This window comes from Stigmatopora nigra, chromosome 2 (genome assembly GCF_051989575.1).
Source record: "Stigmatopora nigra isolate UIUO_SnigA chromosome 2, RoL_Snig_1.1, whole genome shotgun sequence".
NCBI classification, from domain to species: Eukaryota; Metazoa; Chordata; class Actinopteri; order Syngnathiformes; family Syngnathidae; genus Stigmatopora; species Stigmatopora nigra.
Window position 1 is genome coordinate 4259456 of NC_135509.1, and position 23075 is coordinate 4282530.

General features: G+C 39.2%; 1 protein-coding gene and 1 long non-coding RNA gene across 7 annotated transcripts in view; one reads left to right on the forward strand and one right to left on the reverse strand.

Moving 5' to 3' along the window:
• The window catches only part of cdc42bpab (CDC42 binding protein kinase alpha (DMPK-like) b), a 43753-nt gene extending 21861 nt beyond the window's left edge, over positions 1-21892 (forward strand). Inside the window, exons 7-44 of one of the 6 annotated variants that reach the window (XM_077711383.1) lie at positions 370-570; positions 648-789; positions 859-968; positions 1298-1377; positions 2172-2350; positions 2442-2564; positions 2687-2820; positions 2940-3040; positions 3407-3527; positions 3721-3804; positions 4533-4780; positions 6756-6861; positions 7366-7490; positions 9483-9588; positions 9677-9825; positions 9912-10003; positions 10376-10452; positions 10905-10952; positions 11452-11490; positions 11883-12002; positions 12463-12546; positions 12633-12738; positions 13324-13460; positions 13535-13674; positions 14318-14399; positions 14653-14872; positions 15240-15302; positions 15375-15628; positions 15715-15839; positions 15902-16116; positions 16193-16290; positions 17085-17169; positions 17427-17550; positions 17814-17931; positions 18399-18516; positions 18587-18744; positions 19298-19372; positions 20932-21892. In XM_077711383.1, the coding sequence (XP_077567509.1) occupies positions 370-570; positions 648-789; positions 859-968; positions 1298-1377; positions 2172-2350; positions 2442-2564; positions 2687-2820; positions 2940-3040; positions 3407-3527; positions 3721-3804; positions 4533-4780; positions 6756-6861; positions 7366-7490; positions 9483-9588; positions 9677-9825; positions 9912-10003; positions 10376-10452; positions 10905-10952; positions 11452-11490; positions 11883-12002; positions 12463-12546; positions 12633-12738; positions 13324-13460; positions 13535-13674; positions 14318-14399; positions 14653-14872; positions 15240-15302; positions 15375-15628; positions 15715-15839; positions 15902-16116; positions 16193-16290; positions 17085-17169; positions 17427-17550; positions 17814-17931; positions 18399-18516; positions 18587-18744; positions 19298-19372; positions 20932-21063 (4719 nt within the window). In that variant the 3' untranslated portion in view covers positions 21064-21892. The remainder of the gene's footprint in view (positions 1-369; positions 571-647; positions 790-858; positions 969-1297; positions 1378-2171; positions 2351-2441; positions 2565-2686; positions 2821-2939; positions 3041-3406; positions 3528-3720; positions 3805-4532; positions 4781-6755; positions 6862-7365; positions 7491-9482; positions 9589-9676; positions 9826-9911; positions 10004-10375; positions 10453-10904; positions 10953-11451; positions 11491-11882; positions 12003-12462; positions 12547-12632; positions 12739-13323; positions 13461-13534; positions 13675-14317; positions 14400-14652; positions 14873-15239; positions 15303-15374; positions 15629-15714; positions 15840-15901; positions 16117-16192; positions 16291-17084; positions 17170-17426; positions 17551-17813; positions 17932-18398; positions 18517-18586; positions 18745-19297; positions 19373-20931) is intronic. The other 5 variants (XM_077711399.1, XM_077711391.1, XM_077711408.1 and 2 more) reach the window with 5 other exon arrangements.
• On the reverse strand, positions 6923-10021 carry LOC144192398 (uncharacterized). Its single transcript, XR_013325111.1, has 4 exons — positions 9890-10021; positions 9662-9764; positions 8552-8660; positions 6923-7432 (listed from the first exon to the last, which is right to left on the reverse strand). It is a non-coding gene; the product is annotated as an uncharacterized LOC144192398 (long non-coding RNA).
• Positions 21893-23075: the final 1183 nt, after the last annotated feature.

Below are 23075 nucleotides of genomic sequence, written 5' to 3' on the forward strand. Positions count from 1 at the left end.
GTAACACTGCTCCACTGGCTGAATATTCATTTCTATATTTTCCTTTTTGATTTATGTTTGACTGCAGTGTTGTCAAAGCAGCTGCATCCCTGTAAATAAACGTTAAATGTATTGCAAGCTCACCTCGACTTACGAATTAATTAGTTCTAGAAAGTTTGATTTTTTTGTAAGTAGCGCTGTACTTTATACGTAAATCCTCTAATTGATTCCATGTTGGAACAGTGATTTGCATATCAAAATGGTACTTCTGTATTTTGACCTTTAATCATCTTTTTAAGATAATCTGTTATTCTAATCAAAATGGTTAGAATGCCAAGTTTCAACCTTCTTTATCAAGACTTATAGTCCCTTACTTGTTGTTTTTTGTAGGTCCAGTCTTCGGTGGCTGTAGGGACCCCAGATTATATTTCCCCCGAGATCCTCCAGGCCATGGAGGATGGGAAAGGCAAGTACGGACCTGAATGCGATTGGTGGTCTCTCGGAGTCTGTATGTATGAAATGCTGTATGGAGAGACCCCCTTTTATGCTGAGTCTCTTGTGGAAACATATGGCAAAATTATGAATCACAAGGTGAGGTGCAATGATCGGACACCACCTCAAACTTTTAATCATTGATTCAAACCATAGCATTTAACATGTTTTTACAGGAGCGATTCCAGTTCCCACAACAGCTAAATGATTTAGTTACAGAGGAAGCAAAGGACTTAATACGTCGACTTGTTTGCAGTCGAGAATACAGAATAGGACAGAATGGAATTAAAGACTTCAAGAAGCATCCATTTTTTGCAGGTATGAGGAATTACAATCCTTACATACTCCTCAGGTTTATTGGCTATATCTGACATCTTTAATATACAGGCATTGACTGGGACAACATCCGTTTGTGTGAAGCCCCTTACATCCCTGAGGTCAGCAGTCCAACAGATACCTCTAACTTTGATGTGGACGATGACTCTCTCAAAAACGCAGTAAGTGTGTCAGCTGTCTGACTAGCCTCTCTAAGGAACTCACAAAAATAAGTCAGCAGTGCCATAGCCGGCATGTGGAAACCTAAAATTTGTGGGCCCAGTCCCCTTCCTTTATGATCATGTCAAGCATTCTTGAGCAAAATACTCAATCCGATGTTTCTTTTGAGGAGTAGGTGAGCGATGTGGCAATGTCAAAAGGCTTTGCGTGTTTTGAAGGTGGAAAAGTGCTACACAAGTGAAAGCTGATTTTTCAGTTGTCTGTAAAGATTGTGCCACTTAATCATGTTTTTTTTTTGCCCTTTGTCACAACGTTTTTTTTTTCTGTGTAGGAGACCATGCCCCCGCCAACTCATACTGCCTTTTCTGGCCACCACCTGCCCTTTGTCGGTTTCACTTACACTAGTAAATGGTAAGTTAAGTTTATTTTTAAAATATAAGCTAAATGTAAATGCAGCTGATATTGGGAAAAATCGATAACCTGCTGTTCACATTATCACTGCGTTTCTATATGTGAGAAGGCTAGCCACCCTTATCACCAAATCACGTTTATTCAAAAATAATAACATTAAGAAAAAAAATAGCTACAAATTCATTCCGACTTTCCACGGTTATGGCGTTTCGTGACATCCTGCTCAAAATTTAAATCTATAGAAGCACATTTTTGACCAAGGACAGCCAGGCGTCTTCTTGGGAATGGTGCAACAAGTTCCTCACAATTGGATTAGGGGATCCTGTGCAATTCTTCATTGCAAATCCTCTCCAGTTCTGTCAGTTGGGCATTCAATTTGGATGGACAGCCATTGTCTGGTCTCTTCAGTGATCGGGTCTAGTTCAGGTCTTTGGCTGGGCCAGAAAAATAAGGATTGTAGTGCAGCGTGTTGTACTGACTTGATAACTACATCATCAACGCTTGTGTTCTGAAGCAGAACAGTACCTGCTGCATTTGGCTTAGCAAAATGTATCAGAATTGTGTCTAGTTTATTTTCCAACTAATGTCTGTGCCAGCTGAGCCAGCAAAATCAGTTTACATACCACGTTCTGGGTAAATACTGGAACATTGCTGGACTTTATTGTGTATGTCTGAAATGGGTTCTAAACTGGAAAAAGTGCACTTAATATGTGCTTATTCTGTTGTGTTTGAAATGGATGTTCAATTGAAATATTCTCAATGGACTCATTCTTTACAATTTTCATCCTGTGAAGCACAATATCTGATCGTGGTTGCCTGCGGCAACTGTCAGGAATAACAGGCAAAGAGGGTAAGGAAGAAATGGACAAAGATGTTCCACGCAGCCCCCAGAACAGCCTTGGCACAGACGTCTACGAGAGGAGGATCCATCGCCTGGAACAGGAGAAACTAGAGTTAAACCGCAAAGTTAATGGTACGTGAGCACGTTATCTACTACCACTTAAACACATCAGCCTGAATTATTTGGTGTTCACCTGTTATGAGGGCTATATTTGACTTTTCAGATTTGACTAAGACTGCTCAAGCTCGCCCACAGCCTCCGAGTGAAGGCATATTGAGTGGAAACAAGGAAGTGGAGATCAGGAGACTAAAATCTGAGATTGACCTCCTCAAGAAACAAATCAGTGGTATGAATTCATTAGTATATTGCCTGTGTTAGCCATACAGAATCATGTGATGAAACAGATTGAATAATTTGAGTTGAATTTGCAGCATTATCTTAGTGACTGACTGAGTGTCTTTATGACAGACTCAAGCCAATTTGAAAAACAGCTTGAAGATGTGACGATGGCTCGTCGAGACCTGGAGGACTCGTCTAAACATGTTAAAAAGTTAGAGAAACAAGTCAAGACTCTAACAACTGATAATGATGAGTTGAAAAGGGTATGCAGTTGAATAGTATTTTCAATATTAAGCATTATTATTCAGATGAAATATTTACAACAGTATTCTGTGTCATAAAATGCATTGAATGTTTATTTACCTTTCTTGCATGTGCTCAGGGCCTTGTTGAATACAATGAGAAGCTGAAGGAAGCGCAAAGCCAGAGAAAAATGACCATGCAAGAGTTTTCTGAACTCAACAAGACCCTCTCAGAACTTCGGTAGAGTCTGTTCTGAAATAATATGCATAATAGCGTTGTTCGCATGAAAATAGTGTATTTTACAATAATGTTAACATTTGCTTGTCAGTACTGTAGAGTATCAACAATAAGTTAAGAGTGCAAAAGCAAACTAAATTATCAGCATTGTGTAAGCACTTAACTCTTATAACATGCTCTAATAGTTTGGAACAAATGTTACATTTAGATTTTGTTTAATGGGTTTTAATTTACAACACACCGTTGTTTGAATTTCACAGAAATTTTGTTTGCAGGATTATATTTTGAATAAATAATGGTCCGATAGATTATTTGTTTTCAATTTTGAATGTTGATCATTGTCTAAATATTCTTTCAAAACTCAAACAGGACGGATAAACAGCAACTTTCTCGCCAGCTGCGTGACAAGGGGGAGGAAATGGAAAGACAAAATCAGAAAATGGAGGGTTTACGCCTTGATATGCGAAAGTCTGAGAAGGCCAAGAAAGAGGTAGAGTTGATATCAGTGGTTATTAGCATACTTTAAGGTACAAGTTGTTTATATTTTGTCAATTTGGTACAATTTGTCATTATAGCTCATTAAGGTTTAGAAACAATTTATTTCATGTATAGATTTTTTTTGTATTTAATAAGATTGCACTACAGAGTCATAGAAAGAAATTGAATGTGTTCTCTGTGATCAGATGGAGACTCAAATGGAAGAGCGCGCCGCAGAAGCGCTTAAGGAGAGGAAGATGAGAGAGCGGAATGAAATGGAAAGAGTGAAGGTGGGTACTACAACAACACCCTTCAAAGGCCAAATGTTCCACCCATTGTCATTTTTCATTTTAAACCCCCATTATTTTTTGAAATCTTAATCCTTTAGAGATAGTCTTTTTTATTTTTTTGTTAATTTTTCATTACACTATGCAATTGTTAAGCAGACTGCACTCACTGGAGTGTTTTTGAAAAATACAATATATGCAAAGTAAGGCTTAATGCATAACAATTTTTAAACCCTAAACTCTATATACATAACTTTATGGAACTCATCTACGCGGCACCCTATCTGACTTCTTTTGTAAATGATGTAAAATATCTCTTTCAGTGCACTGGATTGTGCTGTGGAGGGACTTTCCATTGTTTTTGAGTATATCACAGCAGGAATTGTTTGTGTGGTGCTTGTGCTGAGTTACAGTTAAAATGAGTTGCAGAAAAATGCACTAGTGCACTTGATGACATCCACTTGGGATGTGGAAGAATTTTGGATCAAGTTTCCAAATTTGAGGGATCATTCTTGATACCACACACAGTTTTATGAATGGTTATGTTAAGTTCAAAATAGTTTTCAAAGCCTAGAGTTGCAAATATAAATCTTCACAACCAATTTTAAACTTCCACAGCCCATGTTATCGCTGGTGCAAAAATTAATTAGCTAGATGTGCCACGTATTTCCTGCCCTTCACAGATTGCTCAGAGACTACATAGCCTTATTTCTGGCTCCCTCTCTTTCTAGGTAAAACCATTTAGCCCATTTGCCACCCCGGCCTTATCTGAACAATCCCAAGAGATGGGACGTCTTAGGGGTGACCTGGCAAAGAAGACCCACCTGTATGAGGAGGAAATAGCACGTCGACAGGCACAACACAGCAATGAGTCGATGGCTTTGCGCAAGGAGCTACGTGATGCCGAAAGCCAGCAACTTAGCCTCCAGAAAGAAATCCTGATGCTCCAGGACAAGCTGGAGAAGACTCGAAGAGAGAGGTTTTTCGTCTTTTTCTTATTTTCCATATTTTCAATGATAACTGCTCTTGTATTTCTCACCGCTCTATTTGACTAAAATATTGTGACATTCCTTTCAGCGTTCTTACTGCTATGAAGGTTTATTGGCTCTGAAATTATGTATATGTTGTCTCTTTCAGTAAAATGAATACAAGCAAAATTTTATATATACTTATATTTTTATTTTAGTGCAGTGTCTGGTAAATGTGCATTAATTGGATTTCAATATATTAGGCTGTTAAATCTAAGGCAGGGACTCTAAATATTCCTGTTGTAACAATTACATGAAAAAATGAACCAAGTCTCACACCTAGAAAATGAACTCTAAATACATTTATTTTAAGTACACACAAAATATAATATCAAGTATTTTAAATTAATCATGCCTTTTAAAATGTTAGCAGTCAGTTTGAATACCAAATTTCTCATCAGTTCCATTAATCTCTCTGATCTGAGTCCAAAATATGTTGCGAATCATTTGGTCCAAGTCTCAAGCATGTGCCAAATTTTTTGGAATGGGTCAGTCGAGTTACAAGGTTATGTTGAGTCAAGCAGCGGCATATTAAGTCGGTCACCATTGTTCCACAGCCCGCCCACAGAGCACTTGTTTTAAGATTAAAAGTACAAAGTAACAACATTTCAACATTTTTAGCTGCTCAGTCTTTATTGTAAATACCAGACAGCTAGTGCTTAATTAAATGACCATAGGAGGCATTTTTAAGACGTTTATTCATCAAGATTAAACATGCATTTTTGGCATACAAAAACATGGTATGATTCGAATTATAAACATTACATTAGCTGTTATATTCTCACGTGAAGGTTTCACTTACTTGGCCTCACACATCTGGTGAATAGAGGTTTTACTTGGCCTCACATGGCATGTGGCATATTTAGGTGGCGCCCACATGCATTTTTGCATCTCACCATGATGTCTCTGCTCACTGATCAGAGTAGGTTATGTATGCTGCCTCGAGTTACATTTTCTTATACACATTTGGAAAATAGAAGCGTAAACATGACCTCTCACGCTGATCTGATCTGCACTGATGAAGACAGCAGTCAGCTAATGTAAGTTAAGGTCATTCAGGGACCTGGGTCTTTGAACAGATCCAAAACAAATTGCCAAATCTGCAATGGAATGGTACACAATATCAATGTGTTTGAATGGCCAGACCTGAATCCAATCAACAATCTGTCTGGAGAGCTGTAGACCACTGTTCATAAACGATCTCCCCTGAGCTCGAACTGTTTACCAAGGAACAATAGGCAAGAATTTCAGCCTCTTGATGTGCAAAACTGATACATACCCCGGCGACTTAAGAGCTGAGGTTGCAACAAAGGCCGCGCCTATTACTGCCAGGGACTGGATAATAATGCACACCCCATTTTTCCGGTACTTTTGCAAGGCACTGTAAATACATTTCATATATACCTGTAGATGACTCTTGAACGCCTGGGGAGGCTGTGGCACATTTGATAGGTCGAGTTGTACTTGGAGTGAAGGGTCACCAGGTCACGGCACCCTCAGGTTCTCCTTGTGGGTTGAGGGCGCCTTGCATGGCAGCAGCCATTGGTGGAGGAATGTGTGCTAACGTAAAGTGCTTTGAATCTGGTCAAATGTGTAGATAAATGCGCTCTATATTAACACTTAAGGCCAAATCTACTTGCATACAAGTTTACAAGTTTTTTGATGAGTAGTACGTTTATTTCAAGTGAAACTGGTTGCCCTTTTCACCAGCTCTAAGAAAGTCACTTGCCTGTTTTTTTGTGAATTTGGATTAGATTCCAAGATTTTTTAAGTGTCACCAGTTTAAAAAGTGTTTATTATCCTTAACAGTCAAAATGAGCGGGAAGAGTTTGAGAAAGATTTTTGCTTGTTTTTGTGAACTTGGATTAGATTCCATGGTTTTTAAAGTTTCACCAGTTTAACAAGTTTTTTTATTCCCCTCAACAGTCAAAATGAGCGAGAAGAGTTTGAGAGTGATTTCAAGGAAAAGTTTGAAAGAGAAAGAGTTCTGCTTACTGAAGAAAATAAAAAGCTGTCCAGTGAATTGGAAAAGGTAAAGTATTACAAAACAAAAAATACTCCAACACTCAGTTTACCTTGTACATAAGCCATTTCCCCTGTCTCAAATCAATAAATCAATCCCCAACCTCTGGTAACCTTTCTGGGTTGGCTGAAATATTCCCATCACATGCTTCTACCTCACATGATGTCAAAGAAGTCACTGGTCAATATCCCACATAAAAGCAAGGCTGTAGCCTTTTACTGTGCAGTGGAATGGTACTTTAGATTCCGCTGTTATTTTAGATTTTTTTTTAAGAGTTGAAAAATGTGTGCTACTGATTAGAAAGGAAAGAAATAGTTATATATTATATATGTATAATTTAACACATTTATTTGTAGGCCAATAAGAGATTTTGGAAGATTTTGGAAGATTTTGGAATTTTCTTTTAAACATTTTTTTCCCCTACATCTTTGTGTCTGTTAATTATTTACTTGCTTTTAGAAAACTGCTCATTGAAACGATCTCTCATTACATGTCCATGTTTTTTTTCTTCAGCTGACAAGCATGTTTGAGAAGGTGAGTGACTCCAATCAGCATCTTGAAGATGAAATGAAGGAGCTGGCTGACAAAAAGGAGAGTGTTGCTCACTGGGAGGCTCAAATCACAGAAATCATTCAATGGTGAGAAACACATTGTAATTGTAATTCTAATTGCCACATTCCATGTGTAGTTCTTATATTTGTTGATTGGTTTTGTTTAGCACAAACATTGATTGAGCTGGTCAATCAATAGCTATAGTACAATTTGATCTTGTTGAAATATAATTTAATGTGCTGCCATTGAGCACCACAGGCCTACTTTCCAGGACCACAATGTTTGTTGTAAAGGCAAACAAATACTTAATTTGTTGGTACTGTCCCAATACCGCCAGCCAAAGCAGAGCGGTAATTCACTCTTCTGGTTGCTAAAAGCCTGGCAGTTGCATGTGGATTCCCTCAATCAGCCAAACTAAAATGATCCAGAAGGCCCTTCACTTTAAGAAAAATACATTCATTTTTGGTCATGATCAAGGGCTTTAGTCTTTAAATAACAATGCAAAAGTTCACTTGAGTAACTACAGAATACTGCCAATGAGCGAGTGAGATATATGATGTTAAGTCCTTAAAAGCCAGTGCGTAGAAACTGAGTCAAAGTGGATCCAATCACATGTCAAAGTGGTTTTAGATCAAAACTACAAACTAAAAATATGTTTAAAAAAAAAAAAAGCTAAAATAAACATTGTTTTAGATCTATAAAAAACTGAATATTCAAGGCTTTTAATCCATTTATTAAAAAAAATCTAAATATTATATCTAAGACGGTCCGGCCCTCATAAAATCAAGTTGACGTTAATGCGGCCCGCGAACCAACCCGAGTCTGACCTCATTCGCCTACAGTTATTTGCACTTTTGACACAAGTTAAGGTTGATGCTCGTATTTAGAAAAACACCAAGATATGTCATGTTTTACTCGAGGGTTTACTGCAGCCTAGAACTACACTGGTGCTAAAATGTATTCTTATATTATTCTTATTTTATATTTGTTTAAATAACTATCCCAAAATGTATGTTAGTCCTTATCTTCCCAGACTGTTGCTATGCAGCATTCCTGCAAAGAGTTCATCCTTCTCACATATGAAGTGTATGTTGTCTTGCAGTGTATTGGGTTCCACCTCACTGTTACTGCTGCATTTTTCACATACCTCTCAGGATCATGAGCTGCTTTACCCTCCCTCCTGCTCAGATCACTTCCCCTTGCAGCTGACACATTGCCAGCTGCTCAGCCCTCCTCTGCTGGACAAGCCTGAAGTCCTAGCATAGTACACACGCATACACACGCTCAAGTTATAACGGGCATGCTTGGAATTTTCTTTGGGAAGCCAGGGGGTTTTGCAATGCCCCCTTGTGGATTCTTTGACATTTGTATCAGGCATACCAAAATGCAATTGAAGTCAAAATAAATGTTGACAAAATTAGTTCACTTCAATTGAAGTATTAATAGGGATAGTTTTCTTTTAAGCCGAGGGTGTCAGACTCGTCAACTCGAATCATGTGGGCCCAACCATTTTAGATAAAATATATATATATATATTTTTTTAATAAATGGATTAAAAGAACTGGATTAAAAGCCCTGAGTATTCAGTTTTCATATATTTAAAACAATGTTTATTTTAGCTTTTTAAAAAAATATATTTTTAGATTTTCCAAAATGAATTTTGAACTAAAAACAGACAAAATTGATTAAAAAATTATAATTATTGATTTAAAAGGGGGAAAATCAGGAAATGTAACATACATCTATACTCCATTTTAATTTGATTCTAAAACAGAAAGTCGGCACTCATGATTTACTTTCCCGGGCCACACATAATGATGCGACGGGCGAGATTTGGCCCCCGGGCCGCCACTTTGGCACCTGTGCTTTAAGCTATAGGCTAAGAATGAAGTTTTCTCAGAATTGATGCCAATTGGTATTGGAACGAGTTAAGTTGATTAGTTTCATTGAGAACCCACAGTTTATAAGTAATATTGCTCTTATGTTAAGCCGGTTCCACATTAAATTATGTACAATGTATCTATTGAAAAAAAAAACAGTGTTGAATAGCCTTATTTTTAACGTAATGCTTTCCCCAGGGTAAGTGATGAAAAAGATGCCCGAGGCTACCTGCAGGCGTTGGCCACTAAGATGACAGAAGAACTTGAGGGTCTAAGAAACACCAGTCTTGGAGCAAGAGCTACGGTGAATGACTTTGACACTTTTTTTTACCAGGAATTGCACAAAACTGATGCACTTGTATGTTATTGTTACTCACTCCTCTTTGTTGTAGGACATGCCTTGGAAAATGCGTCGCTTTGCCAAGTTGGACATGTCTGCCCGTTTAGAGCTGCAGTCAGCTTTAGATGCAGAGATCAGAGCTAAACAGGGTATTCAAGATGAGCTGAACAAAGTGAAGGCTAACAGCATCTCTACAGAATGGTATATACATACATGCAAGTCTTTATACAAGTAGTTATAAATAGAAATTTTAGTGATACGACACCTGTCTTTCCTCACTCTTCTAGTAAACTGCAGGACATAGAAGGTAGAAATCAGGACCTCCTATCTGAGATCGAAAGACTCAAGAAAGAGAACGAGGAGCTGCGGTTACGTAGAGGTATGACATAAATACTGAGGTGTGATGGCATTTGATCTCTACTAGGGCTAGAAATATATGATTATATGATGATGTAATGATGACAAAGGGACAATACCAATATGATGCATATGATGTCATTTTCAGTTACACAAACAAATATGCAATTTAGGTTAACATTCAAATAAAGCATTCAAATAAGAAATAAAATCATTTTTTTATTATGTTTTGTCCCATAAATTGAATCATTAAACATTAACATTTAATGTTCAATCATATTGACATTTCAAATTTCTATCAGAGAAAGTGTGCTCTGGCCCAATAAAACTGATTTTGTGAGTTCAGCTATTTATAGGTTATTAACTGTGTATTTATTATTTGATCTGTGTCTAGGTGTCAAGCACCAGGATTCCCAGAATTCTTTCTTGGCTTTTCTCAATGCCCCCACTTCAACACTTGACCAGTTCGATGTAAGTGGTTGTCAACTCCCTAGGCTAAAATAATGAAAGTAGATATGATGGTTACTGTCAAGAATTCTTCACACAGCAAATTAGATTATACTCCGCTGGTGGATGGTCTATTTTACTTAGCTGTGTTTATGTCATATCCTTCTGTTAGATTTGGAGATAATTCAAAACTTTCCAAATGTATCCAGCTAATTTGTTAACTTAAACTCTCACTGAAGCATTGTCAAAAACAAGTACGACTTTTTCCTTCCATTTAAAATATATACTGTTTATGTATGATATTAAAGTTCATACAATTTTATTACATGTCACTCATCCAGCAAAACTGACCATAGAATGTTATTTATATTGTGAACAAAAGTTCTCTTTTATTTTACACTTTTACTTTTTAAAATCTTTTCCATATTTATTTCTATTGTTACATTCTTTGTCCTTACTTTGTTTTTATACATCAGGACTCTTATTCCTCTTCCTCGTCTTCTTTAATTGAGTTTTGGGAAGACGTAAGTTTCCTTGGTTAGACAGAAATACTTGTTTGTGTTGTAACTACCCCGACTGTTGAAAGGAGCAGTTTACTGCAGATGTGCATGTGAGCCCATGTTTGTCAGAGTATAAGCCCTGTATTATGGAAGTATAGTGGAATGGCAACTCCAAAATCCTGTTTGCAGTACCGTTTCTAGTTAGACAGTTGAATTCCGCTCTAGAATGCGAATGGCTCTTCTTTGTGGGTGTAAAATTGTAGTATGTAGAGTTAAAAGCATTTTCATACAAACGTTATCTTTCTTCCCAAAGATATTTTTTAGCCAAAAGCTGACCCTGATTAGTCAATGTGCTACATACTGACTTCCCTTGCTTTCTTTCCTCTGCCCGTTAGTCCTGTGTCATTTTTCCCAACTCTGATAAAACATACATGTTTGCAGCTCAGTTAGATGACCTTTCTGTTATATTCACTCATTTCTGTTTCTGCCTTACACGCTGCCCCTTCTTTTCCTGCCACTGAAGCGTTCGCCCTCAGTTGGCCCAGCCAGCAAAGGCAGACGTGTAAGCACCATCAACACACTGTGACCACACTTGTTAACTTGCTTATTAACTCTCTAATGTGCTTTCATTGTATAATGTGGGCTAAAATAATTGCCTGGCAGAGTGGGATTTTTTTCCAGCTTTTTGATCACCTTTGACTATGGTTTTAAAATGCATGTTGGAGATCATATTTTTGAGGTATTTGGCCTTTTGTTTACTTTAGATATTGTTAAGCAGGTAATGTGGCACGCCAGCATGGACTTTAAATACTTCTATTATCATGGAAGATATATAGTATTAATGTGAATCTTTTTTTGAATGAAGTTTTATTTTTTCTTTGAATAATCTGGCAGTAACCTGACAAATGTACTTGGCGTATTCTGCATCATCTTTTCCTTTCATCCACTCTTCAGGTGGAATCCATTGATAATTTCACCCCCTCCAACACTCCATCCCGAGATGACGACCAGAAGTCCCACTTTAAGAGCCGCTCACGTTCACCTTCCACAACCAGTGATATGGAGCCTATCGAAGTAAGACTTCTCTAAATTCAGTCAATCTCAGCTGTAGGGAAATATGGCTGTCGCAAAGAGCCAGTCACTTCTTCTCTCAAAATATTTTGACCTTTTGCATATGTAAATTAAGCATTTTTTTTTTAAATAATTGACTTGGGTGACACTGCAGGGAGTGTTAAGCTCCTGTGAGTTCCCATTAAAACAAAATCTAAATTCTTTGTCTTCCCTTCTGACTCCAACACCCACCCTCTGGCAGTCTTAAGGGATTCATATCATTGTAAATACAATCAAAGCTTTAGATAAAACTGCAATCAGACAACATGGCATTAATGGCTGATGTGTTCTCAGTATCTTGAATGCATTTTATAAACAGTCTTTCACAGGATATCATTTTATCAATGTATTTGGTTATTGTGAATACATATGAATACAATTCATGTTTCAAATTAACTAGCTTTATTCCTGTATCGTTTTCCAGTTAATAGATCATTCTCCTCATGCAGTCCAGACCCCCACTATGCATTCCGGAGGATATGGCAGTATTGGTCGCTCTTCTCCTAAGGTTAGACATGTTCTCTCTGTTTATTCCAGTAAGTATCAAGTTCAATACTGCATTCCATCTCACCTTTGTCAACATTGTTTTAATAGCCCAAAGCACATCAGTTTGTGGTGAAGTCATTCACTACACCCACTAAATGTAACCAGTGCACTTCCCTCATGGTGGGTCTCATTCGCCAAGGTTGCACCTGTGAAGGTAAGACTTTTGAATGTAAAAATATATTTCCCAGGATTTATAGTCACTGTCTCACCTGTCACAATATTAGCCCATGTGCACCCACGCTGACACCAATGCGATTACATTACATATATTTGAATCTAGGGATGTATGTATCCATGTATTAAAAAAGGAAAAAGTTGCATTGACAGTAATTTTAAAATTTTAACCTGTTTATTATAAAACCTTTTCATAACCAGGAAATACAGCACTATTCTAAACATTAATTGTCAGTGCAGTGGCACTAAAACAGGTCTGTTCACTTATCGACCATAGGATGTCAGTGTTGCACTTGCAACTATATCATTAAACCTAAAAATGCAGTTAATATGTGCACTTTTTATACCTTCTAATGTAGCAGTGCTTTAGTCTGGTTGGCTTATTGCATACCTGAAACATTAAGCAAGAAAGATTGAATAACTTATCTACTTTACTTAGTTTATATCGGCAATCAAAACCAGTCACTTTGTACAGTTAATCATTATATTGGTTTTCATCTTTCCTATATCAAAGTACCAACTGCATTACACCTAATTTGTTTCCCTACTTTCTCTTTTTATCTAGTTTGCAACTTCTCCTGCCACGTAACCTGCGCGGACAAAGCACCCGCCGTTTGTCCCGTTCCACAAGATCAGACCAAAGGACCGCTCGGCATTGATCCTCAAAGGGGCATTGGGACTGCATATGAAGGCCATGTCAGGGTGAGTGAACTTATACTACATTCCTATTTATTTTACTTCACATTACCATTACAATATTTTTTTTTGGGTTATAGGTGCCTAAACCAACAGGAGTGAAGAAGGGTTGGCAGAGGGCAATGGCAGTTGTATGCGACTTCAAACTGTTTCTCTATGAGATAGGTGAAGGAAAGATAACGCAGCCGAGCGTAGTTGTAAACCAAGTCATTGATATGAGGTAAGAAAATGTTTCCCTGGTCTCTAATCCTTATAAAGTGTGATTTATGGGTGTGTGTGTGTGTATGTTAAGATTCCCTCGCTACCTTTGTCCAAATCGTGCAACGTAGAGAGTTGAATTTTTTTATGATGGCCAGAAATGGCTGTCGGATTATAATAGATGAGTGATTGAATTTCTTCACCTTTTATAATTGGCTACACACAATCTTTTAATTGTTAAACTCCCATTTTTCAAAAGATATATTTTTTTAATAGCACAACAATTGTCTTTTGGTTATAAACAAGCAGGTTGGACCGGCAAAGGTTGTGTAATACTAAAGGACCAAATGTAATTGATTGTCTTTAACCCATTATAAGGTATTCATTTATCTCATTGGTTGCTATTGGTGGTCCTAGACGTCCAATCTATTTTGACTGGGATGGGGCAGTGACTGATCACTGCTAACCCACTGTCAAAATATCAAGATCTAGTACCATAAATGGCACTGATAGACGAGGATTCAGCCAACTATGGACACCAGGCGGGGGACATAAATACAGACCTAATTCTCTTTATTGTTCAATGAATAAATTCCATGTATAACTCAAAATCATCTTCTCCTGGTTGTTTGACGAAGATTTTTTCCTGTTTTTTTTTCATCCAGGGACGAAGATTTTTCAGTCAGCTCTGTTTTGGCCTCGGATGTCATACACGCCAGCCGCAAAGACATCCCCTGCATATTCAGAGTGGGTTCTCCTTATCTGTATCATCATTACACTGTTTTAACTGCAACAAAGCGGCATGATAAAAAGATCAGTTTATAGAGAGAAATAAATGTCTTCTTAGGAAATTGGAAGTCAGCTATGTCCCTGAATAATAGAAAACCATGTATTATAATTATTTAATCATTTGTAATGTTTGTTTTCTCCACTTTGGATTTGTAACATCCAAAATTGTATTATAAGAAATTAAAGTCATATTGATGTTACCTTTGTACAGGTAACAGCGTCTCAGCTCTCCCTATCTGGCAGCCACAAGCCATCCATCTTGATTCTAGCTGACAGTGACCAGGAGAGAAACAAGTGGGTGGGTCTTCTAAACGAGCTCCACCGCATCCTCAAGAAGAACAAGCTGAAGGAGCGCTTCGTCTACGTCCCCAAAGAGGCTTACGACAGCACGCTGCCACTCATCAAGACTACACAGTCTGCTGCTATAATAGGTGATCATTTAATACATGAAATACAGCCACACCTTCCTTCTGACATTTATTTTATCCTCCTAAGACCCAGACTCTTGCAAGTAAGGAATGCACTTTTCATTTCTCTGTAATATTTAGGCTAATTGGGACCTGATAATTGTAAAAACAAATTAGCTTTTTACATGTAATTTTTGAGAATAATGATGTCCACATCATAAGTAGACGCCAGGCCCTTGTAGTCCAAAATTTAACATTTGTAATCTTGTGACAACCAAAAATGTGATGTCCACACATGTGGATGCTTGGTCCTAGGAGGTTATATTTAGAGTTTACTCATAAACATTTAATAAAATGTTAACATTAGTCAAACTCTGGTTTGTCCCATCAGATCATGAGCGGGTCGCTCTAGGCAACGAAGAAGGCCTTTTTGTCATCCATGTCACCAAAGATGGTAAAACCCATTATTTGCCAGTTGATTTGATCAGATGAATTTGCAACTAATGACTCATAATCCCACCCTCAGAAATCATTCGAGTGGGCGACAATAAGAAGGTGCACCACATTGACTTGATCCCACAAGAGCAACTGCTAGCTGTCATTTCCGGAAGGAACCGCCACGTCCGACTCTTCCCCTCGCTAGCCTTAGACGGCCATGAGATCGACTCCTTTAAACTCGTGGAAACTAAAGGCTGCCAGACCATTGTTTCCGGTCCAGTCCGAAATGGCTCGCTGACGTGTCTTTGTGTAGCCATGAAGCGGCAAATTATGTGCTATGAGGTTTGTAAAAAATCAACATTACACTCACTCTCTGCTGTAAAGTTATGTCACTTTTGTTTATTAAACATTCCATCTTTGCACTTTAGGTGAACAAAAGTAAAGTCCGTCACCGAAGACTACGAGAATTGCAGGCTCCCGGGGTTGTCCAATGGATGGGTCTGCTCAATGAGCGGCTTTATGTGGGATACCAGTCTGGCTTCACCCGATACAGGTACAGAATAAACAGACCTTATTAGAGTTTGGCCTCCTTATTTACTTTGATTCCTTCCATAGTGTCCACGGTGACCTACCACCAGTAAGCCTGCTCCACGCTGAGGATCACACCCTGGCATTCATCCCTCAGCAGAGCTTGGATGCCCTTTGTGCTGTGGAGATCTCTGCCAAGGAGTTGCTGCTCTGTTTTAGTGCCATCGGCGTCTACGTCGACTCTCAGGGTCGCAGGTCACGCCAACAGGAGCTCATGTGGCCCGCTACGCCAAATGGGGCTTGTAAGCATACTTAGTTTAAATGGACATTGATGGGGATGGAACAGAAATGTTTTAACTAATGGTTTTCACCTGCTAGGCTATGATGCTCCTTATCTGTCGGTGTATAGTGAGAATGCAGTTGATGTTTATGATGTCAACACAATGGATTGGATTCAGACTATTCCACTAAAGAAGGTTTGTTGCTCTACATTTAAACTTGGCTATTGTCTGCTACTTTTTGGACATTATCTTGCATTCAGAATTGGTTAGTTAAAAAAGGGCACTTATCTGTTGTTTCATGAGGTTATTTTTTTATAGTCAGGGAATAATAAGCAGACATTTGTTGTTATATTCCCCCAAATTTGTATTGCCATGGCCTAGAAGACCTTCTGCTTGCTCTGCAACTGCAGCGTGGTTTTGTTCTGCATGGTGTTAATATTGTATTCACTGTTTATTAACGGATGAAACTATTTTGAGCCATCCAGAATTGGAAGCATGTCGGACCGTACGTACATTGCTGCCCACATGCAGATTAATCGATAAGCAAGATAGTCATATGTGATATTTTGTAATGGTCAAGGTTTAACTTGATGAAGAAAACAATTGACAATGCTGGGCCAAGTAAAACACATTTCTGACAAAGCCTAACTTCATTTGAAACAATTGTGTAAGTCAGTCTAATACAACTAAACAATTTGTAAGCTATGTTAAACAAAATCTTGCTACTGGCCTTTAAAATCTTGCTCCTGGCCTTTTCTAGTTGTATTTTGGGCACCTTTATGTGGTTTTATGCCTTGATTGAAATGCACTACATTTGCAATTAAGTGATCAAACAATCACTGCTAGTTTTGTCGTCCTCTTGCGGAGGAAATTGAGACCTTCACCACAGCCAGACTAAGTCTAATTCACGAAAATGGAAGAGAACCTGGATTCGATCAAATTATGACATGGGTTAGAGGTCTAATTGTTGTATTTATGTGTTACTACAGGTGCGACCTTTAAATGTGGATGGCTCACTGAACCTGCTGGGACTGGAAACAGTGCGGCTTATCTACTTCAGAAACAAGACAGCTGGTGAGATGTCCTATGTTAAATGTCTTCTTTAGAGAGTATTCAAATGATAATTATAAATATACGATTACATGCATGTTTTTGCAGCTATCTCACATTTTGAAATGTCTTGATTTAGTTGTTGTTCTAAAAGCCTGCATGTTCTTTTAGCACCAGATGTTCTGTGGCAATACTGATCATGTTGTCTGCCTCCATGTGTGTGTGAAGTGCTTTTCAGTCATTGTTGTAAACACGCCTGTGGCTTTGTTGTGATCTTCCAGAGGGCGACGAGCTGGTTGTCCCGGAGACGTCAGACAACAGCAGGAAGCAGATGGTACGCAGCATGAACAATAAGAGGCGCTTCTCCTTCAGGGTGCCGGAGGAAGAACGACTTCAGCAGAGGAGGTATACTTCATCCAGCATGCAAATAATCGCTTGCAGTTTTGGTTCATGCAAAACAGCACGGGCAACAGGTTGATTTGAATCAATTAAGTTTGTTTTATTGTTGCAATCCAATTTGAAAAATAATTTATTCTTGTATATTTTCCACCCCCAAGGGCAGCTGTAATTTACACCTCCCTTATTTCTCCTAATGGGTTCATGTAGTAAGCACTATAGGTCCAACTAATTGGTCAACAGTCCTTTAAATCTGTTTTTTGTGACTGCAGAGAGATGCTACGGGATCCCGAGATGCGGAACAAGCTGATTTCCAATCCCACAAACTTTAACCACGTTGCTCACATGGGACCAGGGGATGGGATACAGATTCTCAAAGACCTACCTATGGTATTTAAACTTTTGATTCATTTGATTTACATTCACATACCACTCTACTAGTTTTGGGTAATTGCGTCATGAGATATGATCCGATAGGGTAAAGGCATATTGCAATATGTCTTGGATTTTTTTGTGACGGATAAGTGGGGAAAAAAAGATTAGGTTTTTAGTTGAAAAATCATTTTTTTTAAATCTAAAAATATATATAAAAAAAATCTAAAATAAACATTCTTTTAGATCTATATAAAGCCTAATATTCAAGGCTTTTAATCCATTTATTTTAAAAAAAATCTAAATATTATATCTAAAATGGTCCGGCCCATATGAAATCGAGTTGACTTTAATGCGCCCCGCGAACTAACCCGAGTCTGACACCCCCTGAATTAAGGGGAAATTCACAAAACTAAAACTTTTCCAATTTGTTCTTCATAATGTTTTTTCCCTCCACCTGACTGTCTTATATCTGCTTTATTTAGAATGTCCGCATCCCAGAGAGCCGCGCAGGCTTCAGCGGTTCAGTCAGCATCCCCTCCATCACCAAAAACAGGGCAGAGCCAGGCCGCTCCATGAGCGCTAGCAGTGGGCTTGGCATACGTAAGTAGTCCACTGCCCCCCCCGCGGCATTCTCGTCCATCTTTACCACTCGTTGACTCCGCCATCACAGGCCCGTCCTCGCAAAACGGCAGCGCCCTACGTCGAGAACTGTCAGGCGGCAGCTACGGGTCCAAGCGACAGGCTATGACGTCACCCTCGGAGAGCTCCCTGTCTTCGGGCGGGGGCGTGGAATGTGGGGAAGCCCCCCTCTCTCAGTTCGACAGAGAGGTCAGTGAAAGAAAAAGAAAGGTTTCAATCATGGTTGGAAATATTCTTTGATATTCAAAACCGACAACATGATTGTTTCTGCATGTGATGGTAGTTGTTGTAGATAAACCCCTTCCATCCCCTTAGCCCCCTTATCTGCTGAAAACATCCCGTCAGGTGCTTTACCTCACCTTCCTGTTCCTACCTGCTGATTGGTCAGCCCCCTGTGGTGTCATATTTCTACAACAACACCCATGGGGCGACTTTGCGCTCTTGTCTGTCGTGTTGGCTGACTTTTTAGCTTTACATGCTCAATTCCTGTAAGCGCAGTCTTTTGGTCTGAAGCACTAGAGTTGTTTAGTCATGGGCAACTCGTGCCCCCAATATAAACAAGCCCTCCCCATCTCCAAGTCCGACACCACCCCAACGACCGTCGAGTGCCAGAAGCTCCCATCTTGCCCCTCTCCCATTTCTCGCCCCCCTCGATACCTTCATCCCCCCCCCCCCCCCCCCCTGTACCCCACCCAGCATGCTGCCTGTGGGCGCGGCACTCAGTGTCAACTCTCATCTGCAGTGGCAGGCCGTTTCGCCGTCGGAGAAGACCCCTGATCTGAAAAGGGCTTTAAGGACCTTGCTTAGTAAGATGAAGGTAACGTCAACAAATCCAACGACCTGCACACCACACACACGCCAGAGCCACAGCGTGAGTGTGCGAGTCTGCGCCTGCCTGTGTTTGTGCGTGTTTTTCCCGAGTGTCATACCGACACGCATCCTCACTGACGGATGCGTGGTTTAATCCACAAAGATCCACCCGCTACATTTTGGACGTTTCCAGGGCATCATCTTTTCACTGGCATTTCAGCTTGAGCGGCCCCCTCTCCGGTTTTGCCCTCCCGACCACTTAACTGATCACACCGCATGCCTGCTTCTCACCATGAGCCAATTGGTGCAGTGCATGTTTTGCCCACCCGTGCCATCCTTATGAAGTGCAGTATGTTTGGGTAATATGATCTCAGGACATCATTGGGTCCAAATATGTCAAATAGTTGAAATCGGGACAGTTGGCAAGATATACACTTGGAGATGTCAGTATTGGATACCGTCTTTGTTGGATTATAAGTCGCACGGGCCAAAAAGTATATTGCAGACGATATAGATATGAAAGTCACACTTTTGCAAGTTTTTATTTGATTGGAAACAACAACAAACATGTTAAAGTGACAAAATTAAAATGTGGCTAAATAGGCTGCTAACATATGTTTTTCCAAAGTGTTCGTGGTGAGAGAAAAAAACAGGCTCAACCAATGACCTAAGTAAAAAAAAAATACAAAGTGCGACTTATAGTCCGTAAAATACGGTACTTCTTTGGTTTGCAGTGAACATCTTGAGTGCCCTCTGATGAAAAAGTGCTTTTCAGGTGCTGAAATGCATCATTTGGCAGAGGTTTTATCATTTTGAGGAAAACTTCAAAATGACTGCGTGGAATAGGTCCAAGTACTTTATATACTTGAATCGTGACAGCTTGCACTAAATACATTTTGAGTATTAGATGCTATCGTTTGCAGTAAACATTTTGAATTGTTTTTCAACTGCTATTAAGAAAGACAGAAATAGATTTGGAAAGCAAAGAAAAAAATATAAACCATGTCAATCTATGGTTTTACCATGCTTCAAAGATACTGTATTTCTCAGACTATAAGTCGCACCAGCCAAGAAATGCTAAATGAAGATGATGTTTGAACCCCCTCCAGCATTTAAAGCTCATTTTCACATTTTTGCAGGCTAATGAGTTCCATGTCTTTTTGTCTAGTATAAATAGCTCCAGTTCAATTTTGGAAACCTGCGGCCTATAAACAAAAAATCTCTTTGATAACTTATTCAAGTGCGTCTTATAGTCCAAAGTTCTAAGGCCCACAACTGCATTGACCTCTACTTATCCAGTTTCTCTTCATTGCTGTTCTTGGCCTGTAAACAAATATAATACACTACAGAAATGCAAATCCTATCCCAATACGATTTATAGTCTGAAAATATATTTTGATGCACTCGATGGGTTTCAGGAAGAACGTTGACGTGAATATTCTTGTTGCCATTCATTTCCTGCCATCATTTGTGAGGTCCACCCTCCACATGCATATGTTTGGAGACCCTTTTTCACCCCTCCATCTCCATGTCAACTTTTCTGTCTGTTTTTGTTTGTGGTGGCAGGACTCGGACTCCCCTCGCCACTCGACAGCATCCAACAGCTCCACCTTTAGCAGCCCTCCAAGCCCTGCGTCCCCTCACAAGACCAAGTCATTGTCCCTGGAGAGCACTGACCGTACGGGTTGGGACACATGAACACAGGACTCGTCATTCCCACGAACCCTTTCTGTGCCCACACAACTGTACCTCTTCTTGCCCACCTCCCCAACACACTTTCCACAGGTATTTTCTTAATGATTCCTTTGACCCTTTCGCCTCATTCAGATGCAAAGACAGAAAAAAAAACAGTTTTTATTTGTACATACGAGCCTATTGAGTTTTAGGGGGCTATATTTTAATTTATTTATCATTTTTAGAGTAGAAGCATTTGGTTTGCGTGCCCCCCGCCTCATCTTTTACCCTTCCCCATAGCTGCAAACTTTGCTAACACTAAACTTAACACTATAAGTGCGACAACTTTAGTGTCCATTTTCCCTTCTTCATAAAAAGCCTCATCTTTCAAGGACATGGTCACCTGAACGCCACAATAATGTACATAAGTTCAAAGTAGAGAGTAATATATGATAAGGAAATGCTATCGAGAACTACACGGGGAAAATCTACTTTTATTTTCCTTTTATTCTCAAGCAATTTGGGATTTTTATTTGCACGCACGGAATTCATTTTAAATCTCTGGTTTTATTGATTGACCTGTGATGCTCTTTTATGACTTGTCATGCTCTCCTTCGTATTTGGGTTGACATTAAGAGTGAAAATCTGGATGTAGAGACACAGAGAGAAAACACTAACGAGGAGGGAGTTGGGATGCGTAAAACGTGAGGGCGAGCTCCAAGTACCGATTTAAAAGAGAAAAAAATAGACTTTATTGAGTTTTGTCACAGTCCATGCTTAAAGTGAATGTTTAAATCATGTACCCCTTAAAAAAAAGATGCTTTTTTGTTATTTTTATACTCACTCGCAGCTTCTTTACACCTCCCATGGCCAGGCGCAACCCAATTTGCTTTTCGTCGCTCTGACTTTTGTTATTTGTACCCTTGGATGAAACTGTCCTTTAAACAATAACACTACAAAGTGAATAGAAAATAGAAATATTCATGCTACTACTACATTCGGCTTCACGTGAGCTTTTACGTCTTTGTTTATGCGGTTGGCGAGGAAACAAAAAAAATACAATGTGGTCATTCCTCCCTTTTCAAAACACTTAATTCCACACGTGCGTTTTCTTTTTAGTTGAGTTACTAACAAAGACCCTTTTGATTCGGTTTGAAAGACCCTTCCTAGCTCTTGGCATGTGGAATGTATTATCTCGGAGCGAGGAGGACTTTTTTTTTGTCGGGCCCATGTTGTACAGATGAAATTAAATGATCCCAATGAAAAGAGAATAACTCAGGAAAAGGTTGGAAGCAATAAAATGAGGATTTTTATGGTAGGAGCGATTGGGGGGGGGGGGACTGGTTTTAAGGCTCAGAAAAAAAATGTTGGTTGAAAATAACAAAAACAATTGCCTTTGCATTTCAGTGAGGTCTTATCTACAATACCTTCTATATTTTGCGCTTTCATATCATAATACACTTTGGTTGTTTTCTAGGTTTGCTTTGTAAGATTTTTGTACAGTTTTGCATGTGATAGATGTAATCATTTTTGCTTTATTTTGGGTTTGTTTTCCTTTTGAATTTGCTTTCTCCCCTTTTTTTTAACGGTTTGGGCGTTTTTTTTTTCTGAGGATAACCCACTACAGGTGATGTAGATTCTTTTTGCACAAAAGATATTTAAGGTGTAAGGTCAAAACAAAATGTATGGAACTGGCTGCCACTCTTCTGTGGACGACTCATATTAACCTGACTCCGATGTATTTCAATAAAGCGGAGTGCTGTTACAAATTCTTAGACTGCAAGTCATATATATATATATTTTTTTTTATCCAGAGAAGCTTTTTAGGCCTCACCTTATCTCATCTTCCACTTTATCCGAAGTCGAGTTGCGGGGGCAGCAGCTTCAACAGGGAGACCCAGACTTCCCTCTCTCCATTCCCTTCATCTAACTCTTCCGGGACTATCCCAAGGTGTCCCTGGCCCTTGTGTCCTCCCAGTGGGACGTGCCTAGAACACCACTTGAGGGAGGCGTCCATGTGGCATCCTAATCAGATG